Source organism: Psittacula echo (genome assembly GCF_963264785.1).
Source record: "Psittacula echo genome assembly, chromosome: 16".
NCBI lineage: Eukaryota > Metazoa > Chordata > Aves > Psittaciformes > Psittacidae > Psittacula > Psittacula echo.
Genome location: NC_137752.1, coordinates 5,600,252 through 5,626,046, shown reverse-complemented (window position 1 = coordinate 5,626,046; position 25,795 = coordinate 5,600,252). Strand labels below are relative to the sequence as shown.

At 46.5% G+C, this 25,795-nt stretch overlaps 2 protein-coding genes across 8 annotated transcripts; one reads left to right on the top strand and one right to left on the bottom strand.

Moving 5' to 3' along the window:
- Nucleotides 1-481: 481 nt before the first annotated feature.
- Nucleotides 482-5,889, bottom strand: LOC308227674 (splicing factor C9orf78). The gene is made up of 9 exons (XM_080630454.1): nt 5,641-5,889; nt 4,307-4,366; nt 3,606-3,657; nt 3,321-3,391; nt 3,039-3,116; nt 2,388-2,585; nt 1,811-1,947; nt 968-1,066; nt 482-650 (listed from the first exon to the last, which is right to left on the bottom strand). Exons 1-9 carry the CDS (start codon nt 5,721-5,723, stop codon nt 559-561), a joined length of 870 nt encoding a protein of 289 aa, XP_080486580.1. The 5' UTR covers nt 5,724-5,889; the 3' UTR covers nt 482-558.
- USP20 (ubiquitin specific peptidase 20) lies at nt 5,819-25,435 on the top strand. 7 transcript variants are annotated; one of them, XM_080630452.1, is made up of 25 exons: nt 5,819-5,952; nt 7,320-7,358; nt 9,729-9,844; nt 10,222-10,275; nt 10,958-11,020; nt 11,136-11,249; nt 11,832-11,928; nt 12,115-12,184; nt 12,769-12,882; nt 13,828-13,906; nt 15,179-15,620; nt 16,524-16,661; nt 17,887-17,999; nt 18,428-18,600; nt 18,859-18,953; nt 19,381-19,414; nt 19,797-19,842; nt 20,094-20,274; nt 20,738-20,864; nt 20,981-21,150; nt 21,764-21,845; nt 22,189-22,297; nt 22,692-22,794; nt 23,048-23,119; nt 23,756-25,435. In XM_080630452.1, the coding sequence occupies exons 3-25, from the start codon at nt 9,764-9,766 to the stop codon at nt 23,914-23,916; spliced, it is 2,718 nt and encodes a 905-aa protein (XP_080486578.1). In that variant the 5' UTR covers nt 5,819-5,952; nt 7,320-7,358; nt 9,729-9,763; the 3' UTR covers nt 23,917-25,435. The 7 variants fall into 7 exon arrangements, with proteins under 7 accessions (XP_080486578.1, XP_080486576.1, XP_080486577.1 ...); XM_080630450.1 differs by having other exon boundaries at nt 20,945-21,150; XM_080630451.1 differs by having other exon boundaries at nt 11,136-11,267.
- Nucleotides 25,436-25,795: the final 360 nt, after the last annotated feature.

The following is a 25,795-nucleotide window of genomic DNA, read 5'->3' as shown; positions in this document are numbered from 1 at the left end:
ACACTGGTTGTGGGGCCTCTGCACCAGACGTCACATTGACCCTGTCCTAACAGCTGAAAATGAGATTTTCCTCCAATTCAAGCTACAACCTGACCCCATTTTCTTCAACAGCTAAAATACAACTAAGTGAACTGCTACAGAAGTAAGTCTACAGGGAACAGAATGATATAAACCAACACAAGTCTCTTATGAAGTTAAATTCAAGCAAACCAGCTTTAAACCTTCCCTTTATATTTACAAGGCAAACAGCACTGCTGCTTTTAAAGGATTTTAAGAGGGAAAAGGAGTCTGTAAAATCACTAAAAAATGTCAACCATGAAAGCTCATGTTCTTATAAAGAAGTTTTATAACTGGAAATAAGTTACATACAAGATTTTATCGACCAAAGAGTTCACAATCACCTGTAAAGTGATTCACTACAAGATCACAAGAAAAGCTTTGTAGGCAACATCAGCATGTGAAGGTAGTGACACTACCCACATCCATTCCAGGCCATGGACGCAGAATCATTTATTAGTGGAAAATCAGATCAACTGCAAAGACTTCCATCCACGTTCATCAGTATCGCCTATTCATCTTCTTGAATTTCTCATAGTGATAATCATCTGTTGCTTTTTCATTGAGGGGACGTTTGCGATTCGGAGGAGATCCTTCAAAAGAAGGAGAAGGCAATATTATTTCCCTGTCCTTTCACATGAGACATTTCCTTAACCCCACCAATTCTCTTATACAGCCCCCTGCTATGTGAAAGGCTATTGCTTCAGCTGTCAATGCTCCCTGACCTGGTACTCCTTGCTATTCCCCTTTCATCAAACCCTTGTCAGCCAGCTGTGATGTAGGGGTACATCAAGTGCAATAGATCGCTCTGTTTGCCCACTATCTCAAGGCACACAAAGAAGAGGAGATAAGAAGAGTTGTATCATTTCTTTATGCAAGACCCCTGGAGAGTCTGAGATTAGGAACTTACGTTCAGGTTCTGGCCTCTCCGTATCCCCCACTCTCAGTGGACGGGGCTTTGGCTCTTCTTTGTTCCTTCGCACTGGTGCATTTAGCTCCTCATGATAAACTGAAAGAACAAAAACATCAGATAAGGAGTATTATCTGGAGCAGTGATATTCAGACAGACATATTTCTGTGGCATCTGTTACAATTGATCTTAAGCAGAAGCAACAGAACCTCAGAACAAACACTCTTGTAATTAGTTTCTATGGATAATCAATACATGCAAGATGGGATACAGCAATTTTCAGTATCACTATTTCATCAGAAGCAGCCCAAAGACACTCAATTTCCTTCAGAACATACAAATCTGACTCTAAATCACCCCTGTAAGCATGGTTAGACGCAGCAGAAGGCTGCCTTTCCTCCAGATGGCTGCAGTATGAGTCTCTCCCGGAAATGAATTCTCATCTCCTGTCTAGTAAGGTCTACGTTTGCCTGACCACCTGTCTGCTTTGGCAGCCTACAAAATGGATTCTCTCAATTACAAACCATCATTTATAATCTCACACGAGGCAGGCATTTCCAGCACACAACTTAAAGAGTCCTGAAATTTATGAGGCAGTGTCAGCTGGGAGTTCAAGAGCAGCAAGTCCAGCCATGAGTAATATGTCCCTCTCCTGGCCAGCGGATGGAAGAAAAAGACCAAGCCAGATGGGGTCTATATGAGCATCCCAGAAAAAGGAATCAGGCAGCTGCTTGTGCTGATACATCAACTAATTTCTCTTACATCAGACTCTGTCCCAACTGATTGCTTTTCTTTGCAAAGGAGAGGGTCACACCTGGGTCAGGAGAGCTACAAGAGACTTACATCTGTTGTGCTGAACATAGTTAACAGCCATGTTGGTGGGAACAAAGGAAGTTTCGCTGTCTTTCTTCTTGTTCTGCTGCTCTGCCAGCAGCTTGGCCTTGGCCTCTTCAGTTGAGATGATGTTTTTTATTTTTGCACTAAAAGAAAAACAAAGAAAAAGAAAAATTCTATTTAGAAAGGGCAGTAGGCATACAACTGCCAGGTGGGTGGATCTGGGGGATAATAATAGCACTGCTATGGCATTTGATGTGCTTTTTAGTGAGGAGGCAGTGTTATAGAAACAGACACTCTGTTTCTCTTCCAGTACAGGGCATGAATGGATCCTCCCTAAAACTGCTAGATTCGGGTCACAAAAATTAAAAAGCCTGTTGCCAGAAATCATACCATGGAGCTGCATTGGAGGCTGTCACTATGTAGAACATGCTGTGGCAGATACTGCCCTAATCCAGAACAAGACTCAATCCCACCAGAGAGCCAAACCAGGGCTGTGTAATCCAGCCCTACTGCTGCTCTGTCACTCAACAGTTAGTCATCCTGGCAATTCAGGCCATAACTAGCAGATCTGTGAACTACATACTCAATTCCCAGGTCCACTTCAGGAATGCCGCTCAGCATCTGGTTGGACAGCATCTCCTCAGTCTTCTTGGCAGAGGAGACACGGATGTTCTCTGGCAGCTCGTAGAGAGAATCCTCGGCATTCTTAAGCTTCACCTTCTGCTCCTCATTCTCTACAATTCCTTTTCTCTTCTTCAACTCAGTCTCAATGTACTTCATCCTAAACAGCAGCACACGAGGGACACACAATATTTAATTCTGTTTTCTGTACTCTGTTGCAGCACTGCTGAGTACAGCTGCATCTCTGTCCTGATAGCTAGGAGAGAGGAAAGAATAATCTCTCCCGAAACAACTCAGCTAACATCAACTACAGAAAGCAAGACATTTGCTACTCTATCCAATGAACTATCAGATCCTCCAAGCTCTTTCACAGCCAGAAGAGAAGGCTCCCACCAGTATTAAGTGTTAAACTAGCTGGTTGGCAGTTCCCATCTTTGTCCATGGAAAAGCCTTCTCAAGTCTGGTAGCCAGGAGGTGAAAAGGGCAAGTGGAAGTTTCAGTGAGAACTGGGAAGATGTTCTGGGACTGCTCAGAATCCAAGACAAAAAATTAAATCCTGAAGGGACACCCAACCCCAAATTCAATGTCACAGACACATCACAGCATAACTTACATGTCAGCATCTTCATCCCTCCTGTTGGTTTCAGCTGAGAAGGAAGTTCCCAAGTTCAGATCTTCCTCTTCATTAATCCTAAATGGAAAACAATGCTTAGAGTTTTGGGGTTTGTTGGTTTGGGTTTTTTTTTTAAACTAATTTGACAAGTTAGGGTAACAGTAATTGACCAAAGTGCATTATGTTGAACTCTTCTAAGCAAAACAACATCTGGTTACTTCGTTACTAGCTGTCTTTTAATAGTAATCCAGGGAGAGGTCTTCAGAGCTCACATGCACCCACCTGTCCTTGCCTCTTTCTTTCAGCTTCTTCATGTCCACCATTCCCCCCGATTTTATCTTAAATGGATCATCCTGTAAAACAAGAAATAGTAAGAAACCCTGAAGCTTCCCTCTAGTTTAATGCTAGTCTTTGAAATCTGGATAAAACCAAAGAAAACATTTAAGTATTGAGCTGTGCCACCAGTCCTACCCCAGGCCAGACCTGCTCAGGGATCAGCTGGACCACACTGATGTTTTCACATCATTACATCTCCACACCGAGGTGATGAAAGCGCCTAGCACTCACCACAAGTGTTGCTTCTTCCTGCAGCTTCTCTCCCACAAGCAGAGCTACAGCGCTAGTCAGGCAGATACAGAAAGTAAACAGAATTCAGTGGAATGGAACATATTACCAACAATGCTGCATTTCTTTATCCTTCTCTAGATCTAGCAGATGGTTTCACACACTGCATCAATGCTAAACTGTCAATGTTCCCAATCCCTCCACATGGATAGAGGAGCTATTCCTGTTTCAGAGAGATGAGAAGTTAAGGATGTTTTTAGTGCCTTCCAATGAGTCACCAAAAAAAGGAACAAGTTCACTGCTGGTGCACATGGCAATCAGCTCATCAGCTCATCAACAGCACTAGAGGAGAGGGGAATTAGGGTGGAGGAGGTGTGAGTGTGTCCAATTTTAAACCATGTGTGCAGTACTGAAGTAATCTGGTGAAAATACATTTAATAGTAATTCCCAATCCTAATCTTTTTTGGCCAGGATACTGAACAGACTTTGCTCACTGTAAATTGACACTGTGCACTTGCACCAAACTCCCCTTTTCCAACTTCAGGCTTTAATGTGGAAACTTCTCTATCAAGAACACGGGATTGGCGCTATCTGCCATGTAACGGTTTCCACTGCCAGGAGGCACGTGACAAGAGACATATTCACTGTTACATTTCACCCACGGACAAAACCCAACTCCACATCCTTGGTGCCACATCCCTTACCTCACCCCATTAGGTCGCCTTCTGAGGTTCTGAACTTCTTTGGCTTCCTCAAGTTTTAACCTGAAGAAAAAACATTTGACTTAAGACGTGATGCTTTGGTCTTAACTAATTGATTCAATTTGACTTTTTGCAGTCAATGCAGAATCTTCTAGACAGACTTTGCTTTAGACTTCTGCATGTCCCATCCCTGGCAGAGTTCAAGGCCAGGTTGGACAGGGTTTGGAACTGGATGAACTTTAAGGTCCCTTCCAACCAAAACCATTCTGTGATTCTACGATTCTATCAGTGTCCACTTGTCTGGTTACAGATTAGACAGATATTTTTTATTTTACTTTATTTAAGCAATTCTATTTATTTAAAGCAATCAAAAAAAACCCCAAAAATCAAAACCCACATGGCACCTGCTGGTTATGTCCCTTCAAGATGTCTTCTCTCAGTTGAGGAAAGAAGCACCCAAATGTTGACAGGCTTTAATAAGATGCCAATATGGGAAGAATGAGCTGAGGATCCCCAGTTTCAGTCGAGTCCCTAGCCAATATTCTCCTTGCAGTAAAACAGAGGGTCACTAACATAAAATGTGGGGCACCTTTCCTCCTTCAGTGATCAACACTAGCTTTCCATTTACAGCAGAAGTAGCAGCAGCTCTTAAGTGAATATAACAGCTGAGAGTTATAGATACATCAGCGCATGGATGACTCAGAAGAAAGTTGATGGTAAATCTAAATATCATGTCACTCTATAGACTGACACACACTCTTGACTTCATCAGATACGTAGACTGATTGAAAGACATGTCCTTCAGTACCTGCCATTAATTGTGTCTCATATTTTTTCAGAGACCAGAAAGATTTTGCTAGGAACTCAAAGCACTGAGAACAAGACAGATGATCTGTGAGCGCCAAATTTCAAAAGGCCGGAGTGAGAACTGAACATTAGCAGTGGTGTGCGATGCCAGCGAGCAGGCAGGTGCCAAGCGAGAGCAGAGGGTCTGTCGGTCACCCGTGACCGAGCGCTGCTCTGGGGTCTCCGGCGCTGGCCCTTCGCAAACGCTTCCCGCTCGCGGCCCGTGGGAAGGGAGGAGACGGATCGAGGCCCCAGGTGCAGGCCTCCGATCCCCCTCCTGTTCACGGCAGCATCAGACTCCCGGGGGCAAACCCCTCCTGGCGCGGGGCCCTGGGAGGCAGTGACACAGCGACGTGACGAGGTAACGGTGTGATGCGATGCGGTGAAGCTGTAACTCGACAGCGCTACGTGACCGTGTGACGCCGAGACACGGCCGGACCACCACCGGCCTCCAGCACCGCTGTGCCCAGCCGGGCTCGCCGCTGACCCACCTGACCTCCTCGGCGACCTGCTCGTCCTCCTCCTCCTCCTCGGAGTCCCCCCTCCGCTGGCGGAAGGACTTCTTGGCAGGCATGGCGCCGCGGCACAGCCGCCCCACTGCCGCCCGCACCCCACAACAACAACGCCGCGCCGGGCGCGTCGCGCCGCGATGACGCTACAGCCCCGCGACGAAGCCGGGCAACATCGCCCATCCGCCAGCACCGCGGCCGGCACGATCCGCCGGTCCCGAGAACGCTCCGCTCCGCCGGGCCGAGCCGAGCCCCCCACGTGCCCTCCCGTTATCTTTCCTGATGAGCTCCCGTGTAAGTCCCGAAGTTCTTTTGTTTATCCCAGCAGAGCGGCCGCACCACGCCGGTGTCTATCAGGGATGCCAGAGAGCAAACGCGTCTCCGGGCCTCCTACTTGTGGAGCCCTTGAGACGGCCCCCTGGGACCTGCAGGCTCAGCACCGCCACCGCTCGCCACCGCTCCTCCCCGCCCAGCCCCGCTCCGCCCCGCCGCCGCCCGGCCCCCGCCCCGCCCCCGGCCTGCGCGGCCCCCGTCGCTCCGCCACCGCCTCCCCGCACTGCTCGGGGCGTCGCGGCCATTCCCCGCATCGGGCCGCAGGGCGCGGCCCACTCGGTGATTCGGCCTGAAGCACAGCCCCGCGGCGGGGCGGGGGCAGCGGCGCCCCGGGCATCCCGCAGGTGAGAGGGCCCGGGGGGCGGTTGGGCCTCGAGGCCTGTCACGCCTCGGACGCGGTGTTGTGGGGAGGGCGGCCGCGGCGAGCCGGGGATGATGCAGCAGCAGCGCCCGAGGGGGGTCTAGGCCGGTCCCCCCGAGGTCCTGCGGTGCCCGGACAGCGGGGCGGTCCTGCAGCCCCCGGGGCCTGGTGGCTGCCACGGGGTGACAGCATCGGCGCCCCCGCGACCCTCGGAGCGGGACCCTGCGGAGCGACTGGTGGCTCGGCCGGTGACTTGTCCTACCCCAATCTATCGTGCAGGCATCTTTATATTGAACTTCACTCACACTTAACAGCTGTAGCGCCTGTTAGGAGAGGACTTGTATTTTAGGGTCTGTTGTGCTGAGGAGTGATGTAGCAGAGTGAAGGGAGGGTTCCCAAAGGTGTTTTTTTCTTAAAAGCTAAATCTCTAGGTGTGCCATCATGTTGTGATCTCTAGTAGAAAACCTGTGTTAAAACCTGGCCCCCTTTGCCTGTTCTGCATAAACCACACAGATTTCCAATACGTGATGCAGTGCAAACGTTCAGCAAAGAGTCAGAAGTTCCTGGTTCTTCCTTGTCAGTAGGTTAGTTGAGTAAATATTTCCTTCTTCAGTATCTCAAGTATAAAATGTCATTAAGAACTACTGCAGATACTCCTTTATCTTGGTAGGTTATGCAAGATGAGTGAGCAGACCTGTCAGTTGTTGGATGAACAGTGTTGAGATTTCTTTCATTCATACTAAGTTATTCCTCAGAGCATCAGGCTGCATGTGTCTGAGATTCTTGACAGCTGGCTCTAGCTTTGGTACAAAACCAGTTGATTTAAGCAAAAAAAAACCAACCAAAAACCAAAACCAGGGAATGTATTAATGTAGACACTGGGTTTGGCAGCAGTTTAAGCAACTGAAAGTAGGTTGCAGTTACTGTGGAACTGTTCTGACATGTTCATGTACTGTTTCTTCCACAGTGGTGCTTGAGAAAGACAGGCCGAAAGACTTGTTTTAAGGTAACTTCTTTTCCCTTCATACACAGTACCTTTTGACAAGCACAGATAAACTTTTGGCAGTGCTTTTATGAAATTCCTAGTTTCCTGAGTAGCATTAGAGCTGTGTGTGCCACCTAAAGCTCTTAGGGCACAGTCGTAGGAAGGTAGGGATTGAATATTTCATTCTGAACAGTTATGACTCAAACCTTTTCTGATGCATCCAGTCAGGTCTGGGAAGCAAAAAGGTTTTCCTTGGTTTTTTCAAAAAGGGAAGCCCTGGGTGGGAAGATCAGCATCCTAATGCTGGGAAGTTTAAAGGGTTTAATTTCAAGTGGAGGGGGGTGTCCCATGGAATGAGCTAAAACCATCCACATCCACAAGACTGTACTTAACACTGTGAGCTCCAGACCCACTTCCCAGTTAGCTTAAGATGGTGATTAAGAGGTCTGGAATTAATTTTAAACCAATAATTTGTCCATTAGGTTTTCTGGGAAACCTCTTCTTGGAAAGGGATAAGAAATCAAGGAAGGTGAAATAGCAAACATGGCATTGATACCTTTTTTCTGTTTGTTAACTGGACCAGCTAATGCATTTGGGAAGAGAGTTTGAGTTTGAAGGATCTCAGAGCCTGAAAGTGTCCCAGTTTTATGTGTTCGTCAAAGATACTGTGCTTCTGTCACTTGTCTTTTAAATAAGCATGTGTAACATGGTACTTCTCTGTGAAGCTGCATGAAATTGCTTGTTGTTTGTTTAAACATCTTTTCACAGGTTATTGAGACCCTGGTTACAACCAGTAATGTGTTTTCTAGCATGCAAATACTATTTCTTCCCCCGCCAGTTTTGCTTTGCTCTTCCAGTTCAGTTTATTCCGTTCCAGAGTGCTGGGAAGACATTGGCATAAAATTATCTTGAGGTTTGTCTTCTGCCAAGGCAAGGTGCTAGGCAAGCTTTTCAGCTCCCAAGATAAGTGTTACTGATATGGCTTATTCATTTCTCCTTTTCTTTTTTTTTTTTTTTCTTTCCCCCCACTGCCAGTGATTCACTGGGAATTCTTTAAAATGTCCTCAAAATAGGAAAACAACAGTGTAGCAACCTTGCTGCGGGAGTCATTAATGTCGACAGTTCATCAGATTTTTCCACTTTTTTTTTTTGTAATGACGTGGGCTTTTCATATCTGCTTCATTTCCAGCCAGTAGTAATATTTTGGAGCCTGGTCTGTGTTATTAGTATCACTTGTCTTCTTTTTTTAACAGCCATGAGTGAGGTTACTTAAACTATGCTTAAGAAACACAAACTCTTTTGATTATATTTTTTGTTACCAAGACATGTTTAAAGTCTTACCTACCTATGGACCACCATGAAAGTGTTTATCATGCTCATAAACATGCAGCTATGAAATCCTCCAAGTTGGTACCTTTTGTACAGTCTTTGAGAGTTATATGGTTCATTGTTCAAAACCTACCTATCAAATGGTAAACTCCTTAGGGACTGCAGCCTGGTTGTCTGTGTTACAGATCATTTAAATCTAATTCCCTCTTGCTCAGCTTCATTTACAACAGTCATCGTATTTTTAATGTTTGATAAAGTAGTGTAATCACTAAATGCTAGATTCAGATCAGCACAGTGTGGGTAGCATGAAGCCCTTAGACATCATAGGCTAAATATGTGTGTCTTGGGCTGCTGCACCCTTTCCCTTTTAATCTAAATTTCATGCAAACAAGCTCATTAGATTTATCTCTTTTCCCTCTGCCTGCCTGTTCAGATCTCTGTGTTGGTTTTCCCACCCCACCTGCTGAGCTGGCTCAGCACACCCAGTTTCTGGGGGGGTAGTGTAGCTTATCAGTCTAGTCATGTTCATGGAGTATTCATGGTATAGTCCATATATACATTTATATATGTAAAGCATGTATGAGTTAATGGGAGCTTTTATTTATTGCTGTAGGACTCTGCATCATTCAGAGATGCTTTGTGATCCAGACAGTCTGGGAGTTTAAGGTTAAGAGGCTGGTCAGTAGATTGCTGCACTGCTGCTTTCATTTTGAGGCTACAGCAAATCCATCCGTATACCTGACAGCTGTGCTGCTGAAGCTATGCCTGAGTACTGAGCAGCTCCTTGCACCTCTGAACATTCCTCCTTTTACAGATTATGAGCTTTATTCATGTGTTTCTTTCTCCTCTCTTATCTATGATACCGCAATGCAGCCACTAAGCAGTGGGTCAGAACTGTGCTGGCTAATATGACTGGTTCCAGATTTAGATTTGTTTTGATCTCTGAACTTCAAAGATGGATATGATAATATCTAATACACAAATCATGCTAATTTATCTTCTTACAATCTGTGAGAGCAAATCTAACCTGTATCTGAAAATAACTATCCTTTCTTGTCTTAGGAAAACACCCCCCTTGCAAGTGAGCATTGGTGAAAATGGGGGATACAAGAGACATCTGTCCTCACCTGGATTCCATAGGAGAGGTGACCAGAGATGATCTGTTGCTCAAATCCAAGGTACAGCATGTTCTGGTTGTCTGTCCTTTCCCTTTTAGCTATTGTGCATGGGTTTGCATGTTCGCTTTTCTAAGAAAATGCTGCCTATCTCCACAGAGGTGAGGCAGAAACTTCTTCCAATGCTCATGTACCGTGCACATATCCCTTAAATTAAGTCTTTGTTGACCCCACCTGATCTATTTCTCACTGTCAGTTTATCCTCTTCAAATGTGTCACTTAGCTAAAATGCTGCAAAGTGTTATATTTAATTGGAAATGTATTAAGAAATGAAATCCTGTGAGCTGCAGGTTGGCCAGGCCTGTCTTCCCACTCTTGAAGGACTAGGTTACTTGAAAACCAAAAAAGCAAACAAACCTTATTTTATCATGAATATGCAGGGAACTTGCCAGTCTTGTGGAGCCGTGGGACCAAATCTCTGGGCTTGTCTTCAGGTAAAAATGGCTTGCTGTTTGTGTGCATGATCTGGTGGGACTTCTCTTTAATATCATTTACACTGGGAAACAAAAAGAGCGGGAAGCAAAGAGGGGGTTCACAGTAGAACTATCCACTGGTTTTTGATGGCTTCCAAGGAAAAGACTCAATAGATTAAAGACTAACACTGTCAAAATACACCAAGAGGTAACAGTTCACTCCCCAGAGGTCATCGTCCTCTGGTAGTCTCAGTAGGAGTGAATAAAATGTCCAGCATTGCCTGTTGGCTGGGTCCTGCCTCTGCTGGCAGCTGTGCGGGGAAGCTGCAAGTGTGAGACATCAGATGTTGCTCAGGGCAGTGAGGTGGAAAGGAATGACAAGGGACATGCGGGTGGGCAGGGGCAGTTTATTTTTACACTAGAATGTTCAGACATTTTGAGACTGCTCAGATGAGCTGCCCACTGGAGCAGTTGCCTTGGTATGAAGCCTTTATGTGGGTGCAAATCTCATTCTAGGTTTTCTTTCTTAAATCAAACAGTTCCAGTTTTTAGTCTTATTCCGGGCCCTAAGTAAAAAGCAGGTTAGAAAATTGGTAAGATCAATTCTGAAGCTGCAGCTGCTGGTGAGACTGGAGTTGCAGAGTTTTCTGTGAAAGGTCTAATTTGATGCGTCCATTGTACTTGTGCTCTTTTCTCTCACTAGATCGGTTGTCCTTATGTTGGTTGTGGGGAATCCTTTGCTGACCACAGCACGCTTCATGCACAGGTGAGTTTTCTCTATTGTCCATCTTAACACAGAGTTGGATTTTTCCCATTACCTAATCTGGTAGTTCAGTGCTTCAACTTGAGCCAGATTCATTATTTCACCTTTTAATTTGTAGGCCAAAAAGCACAACCTGACGGTGAATCTGACCACGTTCCGCGTCTGGTGTTATGCTTGTGAGAAGGAGGTGTTCCTGGACCAGCGGCTGGCAACACACACGCAGTCACCACCAGTAAAGTTCACTGACCCGGTGGGTCTGTCCCAGCATGCCAGGGTTGAACTCTTGGCAGCATTTTCATTTACCTGTTGCAAAATGAACCAAGTGTTTTCTGCTGTTGTTGAGGCTTTTGTTGTGATAGGAACTCTTTTGCTGAAAGCGGCTACTTGTAGCCAGAGAAGCAGTAGTAGCATCTCCCAGCAAGAAGACTTTCAGATGACTTGATACCTGTTTTCACTTTTTTTTTAACCTTTCCAAGTCTTTTCTTTGAGGCATCCTGTTTCTGTCTTCTGTCACATCTTCATTTTCAATGCATGGTCCATGGAAGTTTTAGCTGTTAGACCAAAAACACATGTACTTGTGTCACTGCTGCATATTCCTGATGCTTCTGTTATCATCTGTATTGGAAGCAGAAATGGTACAATTTCCACCCTCTTCTTGCATTAGTGAGAAGGGCAGACAGTGCAACTGGTTTTTCTCTCTCCAGAGTGCATTATTTTTAAAGGCTGGCTTGATTTATGTGGAGGATAGTATCTCTCACAACTCATCTCTCCAAGCAGGCCTGTCACGATGCTTATTTCTCTGTCTTTAATCTAGGAATCACCGTTGTCTGCTCATCCTCTGAAAGCTGTTCCAATTGCAGTGGCTGATGAAGGTGAATCTGAATCGGAGGATGATGATTTGAAACCAAGAGGTACCTGCATCAAGTTGATGAAAGGGCTGTGAGGATAACTGCAATCTGTAGGACCTGCACTGGGAGGTTCCTAAGAGCAGACTGTGAAGATTGCCTAGAAAGGGCTGGATTCCCTCTCCTTTGGGGAGGAATGTAGAAAGCAGCTTGTCTGGAAAGTGTTTCATGCCTCTCTTGTTTGTGCTTTAGGCCTTACTGGAATGAAGAATCTTGGGAACTCCTGCTACATGAATGCAGCACTTCAGGCTCTCTCTAACTGGTAGGCGTTAGGACCTTTCAGTAGGTTCTTTACTAGACTTCACTAAATATCAAAAGTGGCATCTCTGATCTGAGACCTTCATGAGTCTTGCAAAGAGAAATCAGCCAGGCTACGTGCAGGAAGATTTAGTGTTTGTTTAGGGCAGCAGAAGGTTTAGAGTAGGAAAGTGAGTGAATAGCCAACCTGTGGCTGCATACAAGCCTCATGTTTAGATGAGTGCTTGAAGTAAAAATCCATCATTTCCATTGCGACAGAGATGCATGTCACATTTCTGTTCTCCCCAGTGGTATCATTCTAACCACCCATATCCTCAAATATTCTCTAGCCATACTGCTGAGAACTAATTCCAGGATGTCTTCCCTGTACTGGGAACAGATCCAGATCAGCCTTTCTAATTTGTTTCAAGTTAAAAGTCCAGTCTGCATCTATAATCACTTCTTGCCTTGATTTAAAAACAGTATCTTAAGCATGCTTTCAAAAGGCATGAATTTGTAAGTTTCATAAGTTTCATAAGTTTTGATAAACCTTATATATAGAAGCAGAGGAGAAATTTCTGTGCACTGAAGTCTCTTTTTTTCTTGTAGCCCTCCTCTCACACAGTTCTTTCTGGAATGTGGTGGACTGGTCCGCACGGATAAGAAACCAGCACTGTGCAAAAGTTACCAAAAGCTGGTGTCTGAGGTCTGGCATAAGAAACGGTGAGTGGTCACTCCTTAACTTAATCTGAACAGGCAGGGAGGTTGGAACTAGATGATCTTAAGGTCCTTTCTAGCCCTAGCTGTTCTATAATTCTATGATTCATAGCTATGTTAGTTCCCTGTTGGCAATGAAGAAATAATTATAAAGTAAGGGAATACTTAGCTCATTTCTGAGCAAAAGAAAGTCCATTTTGCATGGACTGACCAGCACCTAGTTGCACTGCTCTTGATTAGCAGAGGGATTGATGATTTGGACACAAAAAGTTATACAGGGATTTCTGCGGAAGAGTGGAAGATATAAGTTGATGCTTGGGGAAACGTTCTCTATTGGTTGAAATTCTAGACCAGTTCAAAGGGCATTATAAAATAATGCAGCTCTGTTTAAACCTGAAGGTGTCTGCTCTGTGCAATCAACTGAAACAAAAGGAAGAAATTTAATGGCATTGCATGTTTGTTTCATGTTAGTTGTTAAGAAGGGATAAGTAAGATACAGAGCAAAAGGGAACTGTGTCTTTCTGGAAGAGAAGGCTGTAGACTTCAAAGCAATACAATGTCATTTTCATACTGGTTTTGATTTACCTCATTTACTGGGTGGTCAACCCACCCAGATGTTGAGACAGACGCAGTACTGCAAATCAAACCAAGTAACTAATTGCAAAACCCTGCTCTGGAAAGAATTACTTGAGATGATACAAAGGACAGAGCTTTAAGTTAAATATGCTCTAGAGAAGAGTCTCTCTGGAAGGACAGACTGAAATGACCATGGATGTTTTTCCTCTCTTCATTTGTATGTCATCCAGCTCAAAGAGAAATATATGCCCAGGTTTTGCAGGTCCTCTTTAACTAGTTACCACACCCTGTTCTATGGTTTATTAGACAAACTGGCTCCAGGCCTGATAATCAAACTAACTTCTTTTTTCTTTCTCTTTTCCATTATCTAAACAGTCCAAGTTATGTTGTTCCAAGCAGTCTATCCCACGGGATTAAACTCGTCAATCCCATGTTCCGAGGCTATGCACAGCAGGTGGGTCCTCAAAACCATGCCATTATTCCAAAGGTGGTGGGATTTTTCTTCCTGCAGCAGCGATGCTTGTGTTCAGGAGGAGGAGCTTGAGCTTGGAACATGTCCATTCTGTGTCAGTATTTAGGAGATCTGGGTTCTCCTCCAGGCTCTGCTTTTGGCTTGCTGATACCAAAGCAGTGCATTTTCTTGTGTCAGCTTTCTCACCTCTGGAATTACGATGATCATCTTCTTTATACAGGGCTTTAAGATCTGTTGATACATCCCATATGGGAGTTAGGTATTATTTATTCAGAGCTGAGAAACCTTGATGAATCTGTTCTAAAAAATTAAAATATATGAATGTTCTATCTTCTTTTTCTGGGACTTAGAGCAAACCAAGTCTTATTTAAAGATAGTATCTCTTTTTCTTGTAAGTTTTTATCAGCATCTCTCTTGTGTTTATATTCTTCAGAATAAAATGTAAACATCAAACTATGATTAGAAAATTTACAAGAGAAGTGACAGTACATCTAAGCTGTGGCACTGGCAGAACATCAAAACAGAGGATAAAAATGATGATTAATGAAAGAACTATATCTTTGATGTGAAGTACGTTGGATTGGAAAACTCAGCTGCAAAGAGATAAAGTTGAAAGGAAGAGCGGGCTGAAAGCCAAACTTCCATAAAATAACAGAAACATCATAATTAACTTTCTGGAGGTGTCAGAATATCAGGTTGCTTTCCAGCAGGTCGTTGGAAGCCAACGCGTCAACTCTTACTATGTATTATGAATGTAGGAGCTTGCATTTAGACTGTACAGTCTTTGGTTTCTGATTCTATTCCCTATTTATTAAAGATTTTAATCTGTTGAGATAGGTTGCCATGAGCTGAAGTCAGTGATCATGAAATCTGTTTTGTGGGTAGGAGTCTGTTCTCTATGGCCTGATGTCTTCAGTAGGTTTCTCCTTTCCTCTTGCCTCTTACCAGTGATAAACACCAAGAAATAAGCTCATGGTTTGCATGCTGTGGCTGCTCTCTGGCTTTTCAGTGTCTTTCAGCTGAAGATGTTTGGATAAAAATTGGACCTTTTATCATTTAGGTATTATAAACATTTATGTAGCAGACAGGCTTCTTAGTACATCACCATGGTACTCCCTCTGCTTTAGCAGGGTGTCTTTGTATTGCAGGGGTGGCAATGGGCAGCATTTAAAGAGGCTGTGAATGGAGCCATCTCCTCTTTTGCCCCTCCCATTTCTGGATGGATACTAACATGGAATTACTCCTGATTTTCAGGACACTCAGGAGTTCCTGCGGTGCCTGATGGATCAGCTTCATGAAGAGCTGAAAGAACCAATTGTTGCTGAGACGAGGGATTTGGATACCAGTGAGCAGGATGACAAGCGAGAGGGTGACCGAAGTCCTTCGGAGGATGAGTTCCTCTCCTGTGACTCAAGCAGTGACAGAGGTGAAGGAGATGGTCAGAGTCGGACCACAGGGAGCATGGGCAGCAGCTCCCTGGCAGAGACGGAGTTGTTGATCCAGGATGAAGCAGGCAGAGGGATCTCCGAGAAAGAGAGGATGAAAGACAGGAAGTTCTCCTGTGGCCATCGGCGCAGCAACTCGGAGCAGGTGGATGAGGATGCAGATGTTGATACTACTATGATGCCAGTTGATGGCAGAGCCTCTCCTGAGATGCTGCCAGCTCCACGTCCTGCCAGCCCATGTAGGACACCAGGTATACACCTCTTCCAGTCGTGTTAGTTGTGAGAAGACATGTTATCCCCCTATACAGGGACAGCGTTGCAGTGCAGTGGCAGACAACACATAATGCGACTGACCCTTCTATGGGTTTCAAGAGATTTTGCATCCAAGATTTTCCTCAGTGTCCCTGGAAGTAGTTCTGCCTTTGTGCACAATTGCTTCTGTAAGAAAATGTAATATGTGAACCAGAGAAGTGCTTGGCTAGGCTAACGTGCTGAGTAAAGACAACATCTTGAAGGCAGTGATAACTGCTTCTGCCAAACCTCTCCTAATTTAAGGAAAAGGGTTTGTGTGTGTACATTACTTTATCTGATAGGCTGGCCTGGGGAAATGTTAGCTGTGGAAAAGGCATGGAAGAAGGTTATCTGTTAATGCTGGGCTGAGGGCTTTGTGAAAAGCAAAGGGAGAGGCACAGCTTGTGCATTTCTGTGTCTTGGAGAAAAGAAAAGAGCAGCAGTTAAAAGACGTAGGTGTGGCGTCACCTCAAACTGAACATAGTCGATCTTTCAGCACTTTTTTATGAGAGTCTTACTCTGCCAGCTGGCACTGAAGACAGCAATGCTGTTTATGTGGATTATGGATACAGGAGCAAGCTGTAAAACCTAATTAGTCAGAAGTGTGAAAAAATGGTGGGTTGGGTTTTTTTTATATGCAATTATTAAGTATTCAGTACAGCTCTGTGTGCACTTGTATCTGTTCACTGAGGGAGCTGAATCTGCCAACCTGTGCAAGCAGGACAGTTAAACACTGAACTGTGTGTACTGGGAAAGATTCTGTGCTGGAACACAGAGCTGGGCAGACACTGATTGCAATAGGGTTGCCATTCATAACTGGGGTTTTCACCAGTGCTCTTCTCCCTCCCCATTTTCCCCAACAGAACCTGACAATGATGTCTACGTGCGCTGCTCCTCACGTCCCTGCAGTCCAGTCCATCATGAAATGCACTCCAAGCTCTCTAGCAGTCCTCCTCGCTCCAGTCCTGCCAGGCTTGGACCTTCCTACATCCTCAAGAAAGGTAGTGCAAAGAGTGTATGCGAGGAGGCAAAGAGGGGAGCATGCAGAGGAGGAGGGGCTCATTTATAGAAGAGAGAAGTAGTCCATCATGATTCTTGATTACTGGTTGTAAGAAGTGCTAATTGCCCTGAACATCAGTGCTTTCTAAAATAGTACTAGGCAAACACTACAGTAAACCCTCAGGTAAAGTCAAGCTCTAGGTACAATAGATGTTCTAGTATGCTCTTGTATAGGAGACTGAAATGATTTCTATGTCTGCATCTGCATGCTGTGTTATGAATCAAATGGCTATGAAGTCCAGGCACAAGCTCTGTCCCTTTAGGGGAGCGTGGAGACGTGTAAACGTTTGTCTGCCAGACTTTGTGTCATAGCATGTGGGCCAAAGAACTGTAAGATGATGTTATTGAGAGCAAGCTTCCTGCCTCCTGGACATCTTGGGCTCACAATAACAGAATTAAGGGTGCAGATGTCAGTCCAGTGCTGGGAGCATTGTTAGGCTTCAGAGTGAAGCCTGGCTTCTGTTGTTATCAAATTGGTATCTTCATCCCAGGCAAATTGCAAATTGAAATCCCTCAGCATTGCATAGTCTAAGCACAATGGCATGTGCTTATACCACTGTCCCCACAGCTGTTCAGTAATGGCATTCTTTCTTCAGCTGTGTCCCAGCCCCTTGGCTGAGGTCAGCACAGCCACAGATGTTCTGGTCAGATGAAAAGCACTCTGTCTTCGTGCACGTGTGCATGGGGAAGAGGGTTTGTTATTAAACAAAACTTTGTGTTTGGCCAGTGCCTGCTGTGGAGTGTCCTCTCCAGTGTGAGACATGAGGGGAACACATGGTAAATGTCACAGGGCAAATTACACAGGCAGGTGAGTGGGGAGAGGATGTAAGGTATAAAGTTCACAGCAAAATGTTTCAAGACCTCAGAAAAGCAGGGCCAGGCTTCTAAACTTGTAAAAGGATGGCAACAGGATTTCCAGGAAGATAATTTCTGCCTTCTGAGAGCTGGCACGTTTGTATTGGCTCAGTTGGCTACCTCCCCCTTTCTTGTACCACACGAAGCAGCAGTGTTCTTCACATTCTTCGTGTCAGCTTACAATGGGCTTTGCAAGTGGTGTCTGAACACTCAGGACGGCACTTGTCTTGTGTTCTTGTGCTGCGTGACTCTGCTGAGACAAGAGACGGGGAAGGAGTTGCTCATGGTGGGGCTGCTTTGTCTCTCCTTCAGCCCAGATGCAGGCTTCTGGGAAAAAGAAGAAAGAACTTCGCTACCGCAGCGTGATTTCGGACATCTTTGATGGCTCCATTCTCAGCCTGGTGCAGTGCCTCACCTGCGACAGAGTGAGTCTCCTGGTGGCTGTCAGTCAAAGAGCACAGTCTTCTTGCTTGTAGATCTCTTCTTAGGAAGTGATGCTCCTATTCCCACACACTCAGGGTCGCAGTAGACCTGCTACAACGATAGGTGGATGGCAGGGAAGTTGTGAGAAACCTGCCATGTCAAGAGGTTGTATTTCTCTGTAGAGGTCTATTTGCTGTTACTGAGTAGGCCTAGCAGTATCACATTCATGTTAGAAAACTAATTCCAGTGCTGAAAAAAACATGACAGAAGCCATCTTGCTAATAGCAGTGAGTAAGTGGCCAGAGTGAGTTGCTCTTAGTACCAGCTCAGGTTTCTAGCTTAAACAAAATCGAAGCAGTGAGAAAAGGTGAGGAAGGTCAGGTCTCAGCTCCATTACACACACAGACTTCTTCCTTTTGGGTATTTCCAGGTTTCTACAACAGTGGAGACATTCCAGGACCTGTCACTCCCAATCCCAGGGAAGGAGGACTTGGCCAAGCTGCACTCTGCCATCTACCAAAATGTGCCAGCTAAGACAGGGACATGTGGGGACAACTATGCCTCCCAAGGCTGGATTGCTTTCATCATGGAGTATATCCGGAGGTGTGTTCCTGTGCAGGACTTCTTTTTTTCTGGGGTTTGCTCTAAAGTGCTGGAGGGCAGCTGTAAATAAAGTGTCTTTTACAGCAGCATGTCAATTGTAACCAGTTTTTGGAGCATAATATGGGATACCTCACAGGTTTTTTAGCCTTTTCATGTAAACCATTTTCTGCTGTTCCTCTAGTTCTGTCACACACCTTCAGATTTCTTGTCCAGCTATTTTATGTATAACTCTTTCTCTTGATCCCCTCTCTTCTGCAGGTTTGTGGTGTCCTGCATCCCTAGCTGGTTTTGGGGTCCTGTTGTGACGCTGGAGGATTGCCTTGCTGCCTTTTTCGCAGCAGATGAGTTGAAGGGTGAGTTTTCTTCAGTGAAGTCGGCACAAAACAAGTATTTCACAGGCATTTTGGAGGCAGAGTAAATCCCCTGGAAATCCTGCCTCAGTATTTCACTTGGAGACTGGTGGTACCAAAAGTTGGCAGTTCAGCATCTCTGAGCAGAAGTGAGGCTTTTCAGGAATGGGAAATCCAGAGGACTCAAACAGTTCATTGTGTTCACTTGTGCTCATGGGCAATTGTATGTTTCTGCTAGTTGACTGCATTCTCTTCTTGCCTACACTTATTGAGAGGAGTGTTTGTTTTCATTTCTTCTCATCTTGATCTCTTCTCTTGGCTTCCCAAGAGGTTGCTTAACTTGGTTTCTCTGCCCTGGGTGGAAATGTAGGCGTATCAACATCGTGTGCTGTGAGTAATTGCATAATGGCTTTCTCCTCTTTGTCTACAGGGGACAACATGTACAGTTGTGAACGGTGTAAAAAGTAAGTTTGCATTATCTGTATTATGCTGTATTTCTGGAACTTTCTCTCTACTACTGTCAAATATTTGGCTGTGCTCTCTGCCTGGATGTTTCTTCTTCTGAGCAGCTTGTAAAACCTGCCTTACCTTATGCTAGAGTTCTGCTCTTGAGAGGTCACTGATCGCAGACTGGAAAAGTGCTGGCTTTGGTGGGGGGGGAGGAAAGAAAGAAGGATATGAAACTGCTCATGCCATGCCTCATTTGGGAAGGATGCTGCAAAGAGCCTGAGTTGGCTGCTGCTGGAATTCAGGATTTGTCTTGGATTTGAAAGCGAGCAAGACTCAGCTTTACCTTTTGGCATCCCTTTGCTTGAGAGATTTCTCACGGCTCATTTCCTCCCTCAGGCTGCGGAATGGAGTAAAGTACTGCAAAGTCCTCAGGCTACCAGAGGTGAGTAAAAAGCACCTTGTTTCCTAGTTTTCTTTTAGCAGCCACTGAGGGGGTGAGGCAACAGGTGGAACAGAAACGGCAGTTTGCTTTGGTGGCAAAGTCCTGTATCTAGACCAGGCTGATGGGGCAGCAGGATTCATGACCATCATGTGAAGAACTTCTGCAAGGCTCAGCTGGACAGGGATGTGCTGTTTTAGCAGAATACCCATGGCAAACCCACGCTTGGGTGTTCTCTCTCCTTGGTCTTTTAGATTCTTTGCATCCACTTGAAGCGATTCCGGCACGAGGTGATGTATTCCTTCAAGATCAACAGTCATGTCTCCTTTCCCTTGGAAGGGCTGGATCTGCGACCCTTCCTAGCCAAGGAGTGTGTCTCCCAGATCACCACCTATGATCTCCTGTCAGTCATCTGTCACCATGGCACAGCAGGCAGTAAGTCCTTCTTGTGTGAGTGCAAACAGACGTGAATAGGAATGAGATCAGTGTGAGCAAAGCAGAAGTGTGTTCCAAGATGAGCCAACACCACTTCTGGAATGAGGACAGTGTAAGGCCTGCTCCCTCCATTCCCAGGCTTGCTCATCCTCTGCCCTTTGAAAAGTGAACTGAGCAGCTTCTGACAGATCCCCTGCAGCTATTCCATCCTTGCCACTGGGTTGGCTCAAACTCTTTCCTGATGTTCAGCCTCACTGAGAGGCCTTTCCTTGGAAGGCAGATCAGGGTGACAGTGCCAGGCTGTCCTGCTCCTCAAAGCTTGGCTGAACAGGAATTAGGCCTTCTTTGTCCCTCTGTCTGTTCTCTGCCAACAGCTAGTTCTGTTTGTGTTGCTGACATTAGCCCAGGCCTGACTGCTGTGTGCACTCCAAATCCCATCAGTGCTGTGCTTCCTCTGTTCCAGGTGGGCATTACATAGCTTATTGCCAGAATGTGATCAACGGCCAGTGGTATGAGTTTGATGACCAGTATGTCACTGAAGTCCATGAGACCGTGGTACAGAATGCAGAAGCCTACGTCTTGTTCTACAGGTGAGCTCTGCCCTGCGTGCAGCAGTCCTTGCTGGCTACAGGATACCCAGAAATGTATTTTGCAAACATTAAGTTTTCAGGAATTGCTTCATTTTCTTTTCCTCTCTTTACTTAAGGAAAAGCAGTGAAGAGGCTGTGCGGGAGCGTCAGAAAGTCGTGTCCCTTGCCAGCATGAAGGAGCACAGCTTACTCCAGTTCTACATCTCCCGAGAGTGGCTCAATAAATTCAACACCTTTGCTGAGCCTGGTCCCATCACCAACCACACCTTCTTGTGCTCTCATGGAGGTAAGCAATGCTGCTGGACCTGGGAATAGCAGCTCTCCACTGCACTCCCTGGTGCATTAGGAAATGCAAGAAAAAAGCTCTAGCTGTCATCCCGATACAGTGTACGCTGCAGTAGGATCCACTTCTTTGGCAAAAACTCCAGCTTGCTCAGGGAGACAATTACCCCATTGTCTTGCTGATCCCGAGGGATATGTAGTGGTGGGAAACAGCAGTTTTCAATTCTCCTTTTGTTTTTAAAAACAAACCTGTAGAACGCAGATAAGGCAGCATTTATCTGTGTTACCCTATCAGCGAGATTGGCCTCCAGTGTTTGTTTGGAGAATGGAGCATGTGCTACTGAAGAGAGCTGATACTGTTTTACTGTTCTGCTGCTTCGTCTGCCCTGGGGAGCCCTCGTGTTTATAAACCTCCCATTGGAAATGAAGCACTTGATTAGATACTGAGACCATGAATTGAGAAACCTCCACAGTTAATGAACTCCAGTCTTCCATTAGCAAAGGAAGCAGGTTCTGGAATCAGAGTTTTCAGCAAGGAAAATCTACCTTCTATTTGTGTCTTTACCCAGCAATAACAAGTTCCCTGGTTAACTCTTCCTCTTGTCTTTCCTCCACAGGGATCCCTCCTAATAAATACCATTACATTGATGACCTGGTTGTGATCCTACCCCAAAACGTGTGGGAATATCTCTACAACAGGTGGGTTTGGCCATTTCAGTCTTTTTGAAGATGAGTTCTGGGGTTTGTTTCACACTTTAGCAGTGACCAAGACATAAAGGCTTCCCAGGGCACCTCAAAGGTGTGCAGTACTTGATGTGGACTGGCAAGGACTGGTATTTGGTAGAGCCTCCAGATCTAAGCCAAATGGGCTGTATCAGTGCATTGTCGCAGAGCAATATTGTGACCCTTAACATACTGAGTAAAGGCAGTATTCCCTCCTTCAGCAGTGTCTGGAGTAAACATCCATCTCTGTGGGATGCAGGGCTGGGAAGCATTTCCATTCTCTTGCAGTTCTCCATTCCTCTCCCTCTCCTGTGCTCAGGTTTGGGGGTGGCCCTGCTGTGAACCATCTGTACGTGTGCTCCATTTGCCAAGTGGAGATTGAAGCACTTGCCAAACGCAGGAAAATTGAAATTGACACCTTCATCAAGGTTGGTGTGGGAAGCATCCGGAAGCAATGCCGAAGGGTAGAGGTGGGAAGTGCAGACCTGTCACAGACAGTGGAAAACTCCTGCCCATGTTCTCCAGAACATCATCTACAGCTTGGCGAGGAGACGGACCATGGGGTTCCCCAGTGCTAGCAGCATACGGAGTGCAGCTGGGACACTATAATGCTGTGCATGGCTGTATGCAGACACCAAGTTTGAAACCATCCTAGTCTCCTGCCTGCTGTAGTGAGCAGGAGCAGGTTATGGGGAAGGTGGTGGGATTACATGAGGTTCTTCTGAAGAACAGCAGGCTGCCTTACAGTTAAGGGACAGGGCTCCCCCAGATCTCAGGAGTGACTAAATCCTTCCTGCATGTCTCTGTTCTCTGCTGTCCCAGCTGAACAAGGCTTTCCAGGCAGAGGAGTCCCCAAGTGTCATCTACTGTATCAGCATGCAGTGGTTCCGTGAGTGGGAAGCCTTTGTCAAGGGGAAGGATAATGGTAAGAAGCCAGAGACCTCTGGAGTCTGGTGGGGTGAGAGGTAGAACAGAAACGGATCTGTTTGCCAGGTCCTCAGGGAGCACTGCACTGACTGGTGTGAACTGAAGCTGAACGGAGTTCAGACACCAGCCCCTTGGGCTGCCTGCAGGTCCCCAAGGGGCAGAAATAACAAGAGATCGAGTTCAGGGGATGTTCAGTCTGGTGGCATCGTGGAAAGCAGAGAGGTTTTGACATGGTGGTTGTCTTCTTGCAGAGCCTCCCGGACCCATTGACAACAGCAAGATTGCACTCACGAAAGCAGGTGGCCACGTGCAAGTTAAGCAGGGTAAGGCTGGTGTTTGCTGTCTTGTAGTGTTCCTAAAGGTGGAGACTGTTCTGCTGGATCTGGGTGTCCATAGTGGAGTGATCACAGAGCAAGATGGTGCTGCAGAGGATGACAGTTCTCTGCACAACCCACTGCTGACTGTCCTGAGTGAGCCACCTCAGTTCTCCACTGGGAGCTCCTGCATGACCAGCTCGCTGATGAGACTTGTTCTAGTGAAGTCTGCAATCCTCATCTCCTTCTGATGCTGTTCCTCAGGCCCCTTCCACCGTTCCCCTCTGCACTGTAGCTTTGATCTTGTGTTGCAGCATCTGCTGTGGTCCAGCTTGTGAAATAACATTGCTTGTGCTGTCCCCACTGGGCTCTTCTGCCAAGCACATAGATTGCATCTCACCTCTCAAAGCAGCTCTTTCTGCTTTTCTCCTCCTCAGTAACCTTTATGGCAAAGTCCTCTGCTTCCCCTGCTTTCTGCTTTGCTCACATTTGTCCCTCCCAGGACAGCTTGGAGCAGTTTTCAGTCTCTCCCAGGCAGCATAACCACACCAAATCCACCTGTGTAGGCAGGTGGCTGGAGAGGACATCCTCATCCTCATGTTGTGGTGCACCTGCACGGCCGATCACTGCTCTTGTCCTTTGCAGGTGCTGACTATGGGCAGATTTCTGAGGAGACATGGATTTATTTAAGCACGCTGTATGGAGGGGGCCCAGAGATTGCCATCAGACAGAACGTGGCCCAGGTCCAGGAACTGGAGAACCTCCATGGGGAGCAGAAGATCGAAGCGGAGACGCGAGCTGTGTGATCTGTGCATGCTGGGGCAGGGAAGGTGTGGATGGCACAGAGACATCTGTGTGGGATGGAAGGCTGGGGAATCCCGAGGAGTCAAACATTGGCTGGTACTGGAAGGTGGCGAGTGCAGCTCCCACCACCACTTCTGGGGGAGGCAGGTTCCCTCCGCTGGCCTCTCACGTGGCTTTGGCTGTAGGGGGGTGCTGGGCACAATGGGGAGAAGAGCAGCTTCTCCCTAATTCATCTCTGGGTGAAGCTGTGGGGCAAGGCTGCAGCTGAGTGTCACAAGGATGTGTTCTGACCTGCGCCCTCTCCCTTCTGTTTGCTGACCAGAAACCAGCACTCCCACCTTGCCCCAGTGAACCGAGTCTCTGCTCCTTTGCAGGTTTTGCTTTTGGCACTTTTCTGTTTAACTCACATGTACAAAGATAATGAAGCATTACTTATGTTTCCAGTGGGCAGTGCTGCAGCTAGAGAAAGCTGTAGTTGAAGCTGAGCAAGCCACAAGGTCTCACAGTAGCTCTGTGCTGGGGGTGCACACACGGTTGTCACAACTTCCTAGTTTTGCTCTTTATTTAATTCTTGCAAATTCAGTTGCAATCAACTAAGAAACACTGAAAGAGGCCCCTTCTTCCTCCCCTCACCCCTACATGGTCCTGCAGAGTTTCTGGGGTGTTTCTCCTTGATTTCATGTGCTCAGCACAGTTTCAGAGAGCGAAGCTGGCAGACACGAGTCCTCCTTCCTACGGCTTTCCTCTGTACTCGTCCTACTAAAGCTCCTGGCACCTTTGTAGCTACGGGGTGCAGCCTCCCAGGGGTTTAGCTCATGGGTGGTAGCTTCAGGAACAGGCAGGATTCATTGGGACAGCTCCGATGCCACCCATAGGACTCCCGGCTCACACCCCACTCTAAGCAAAAGGCAAAACTCTTCTCAGCAGGGCTCTTAAAAGCTCTTTGTTCATCTCATTTGCCAGAGAGGCGATGGGCTGAGCTTTGCCACTGTTTGAGTGCCAGTTAATGGCAGCAGAGCAAGGCGGAGGTGGCCTCGCCTGGGCTGAGGAACCAAACTGTGTGTTCGTGGTGCTGGAACCAGAATGATTCCACAGCACCGAGTCTGGTCTCAGTGGTACCAGGCTCCTCACGTGGCAAAGCAAGGAGGGAGCAGGGAGGGAAAGGCTGCTCTTGGGCTCGGAGCTGGGGGCAGGACAGGATTATGTGCAAAGAAAAATGTGCCCTTCAGATTGTTGTTTTTTTAGACCAAATGTTTTCTGCGAACAACTTCTTCAAACGAGTCTGTGAATGGTTCAGCACGTTCGTTTCTGATCCTGTCCAGTGGATGCTTGTATATACCCAACCAGGCCCGAGGGGAGGTCAGAGACCAAGCCACTGGTGAGATCTCTTACTGTTCTAAGCTGTCTTTGTGTGACTGCAGCCACCTCTGGAGCTGCAGCAGAGCCCGTGGGGCTGCAGGTCTGTGTCATCCAGAGGATGCTGTACAGATTGTCCCAACCCTCCTGTGCTTGTGTTAGACTTTGTGCTGAAATGTGTTACAATAAATACATGTGCATTCAGCATGGTGCTCACCGGTGCCTGCCTTGTGTGGGGAGCAGGTCTTGAAGCTTCCAGGGAGCTCATGGTGTTAATGAAGTAAAACATATATGAAAGGCTCCAACGTTCCTGCTGCCAGGAGGCCCTGCAGGGCCAGAGCCTGCTCAGCCACGGCCACCGCGCTCCTTCAGAGGAGGGCGCTGCTCCTTTCAGTCTCTGCTCACGGCATTTCCTCCTCTCGTTCTTTCACTTACCCAGTTCCAGCCGTGTTGGTCTCGGAACGCCCGCGGTGTCTGGCACCTCCTGCTCCCCATTAGCATCCTCGCTATGGAAGTGACCGGCAG

Bases quoted from the DNA above. Each gene is read 5' to 3' on its own strand.
- LOC308227674 (XM_080630454.1), bottom strand. From the start codon at position 5,723: ATGCCTGCCAAGAAGTCCTTCCGCCAGCGGAGGGGGGACTCCGAGGAG. The intron at 3,392-3,605 runs GTGAGTGCTAGG...CTTGTTTTACAG, and splicing joins AGGAAGAAGCAACACTTGTG to GATGATCCATTTAAGATAAA. The intron at 1,948-2,387 runs GTATGTAGTTCA...TTTTTCTTTTAG, and splicing joins GAAGTGGACCTGGGAATTGA to TGCAAAAATAAAAAACATCA.
- USP20 (XM_080630446.1), top strand. From the start codon at position 9,764: ATGGGGGATACAAGAGACATCTGTCCTCACCTGGATTCCATAGGAGAG. The intron at 15,621-16,523 runs GTATACACCTCT...TTTCCCCAACAG, and splicing joins CAGCCCATGTAGGACACCAG to AACCTGACAATGATGTCTAC. The intron at 22,795-23,047 runs GTAAGAAGCCAG...GTCTTCTTGCAG, and splicing joins TGTCAAGGGGAAGGATAATG to AGCCTCCCGGACCCATTGAC.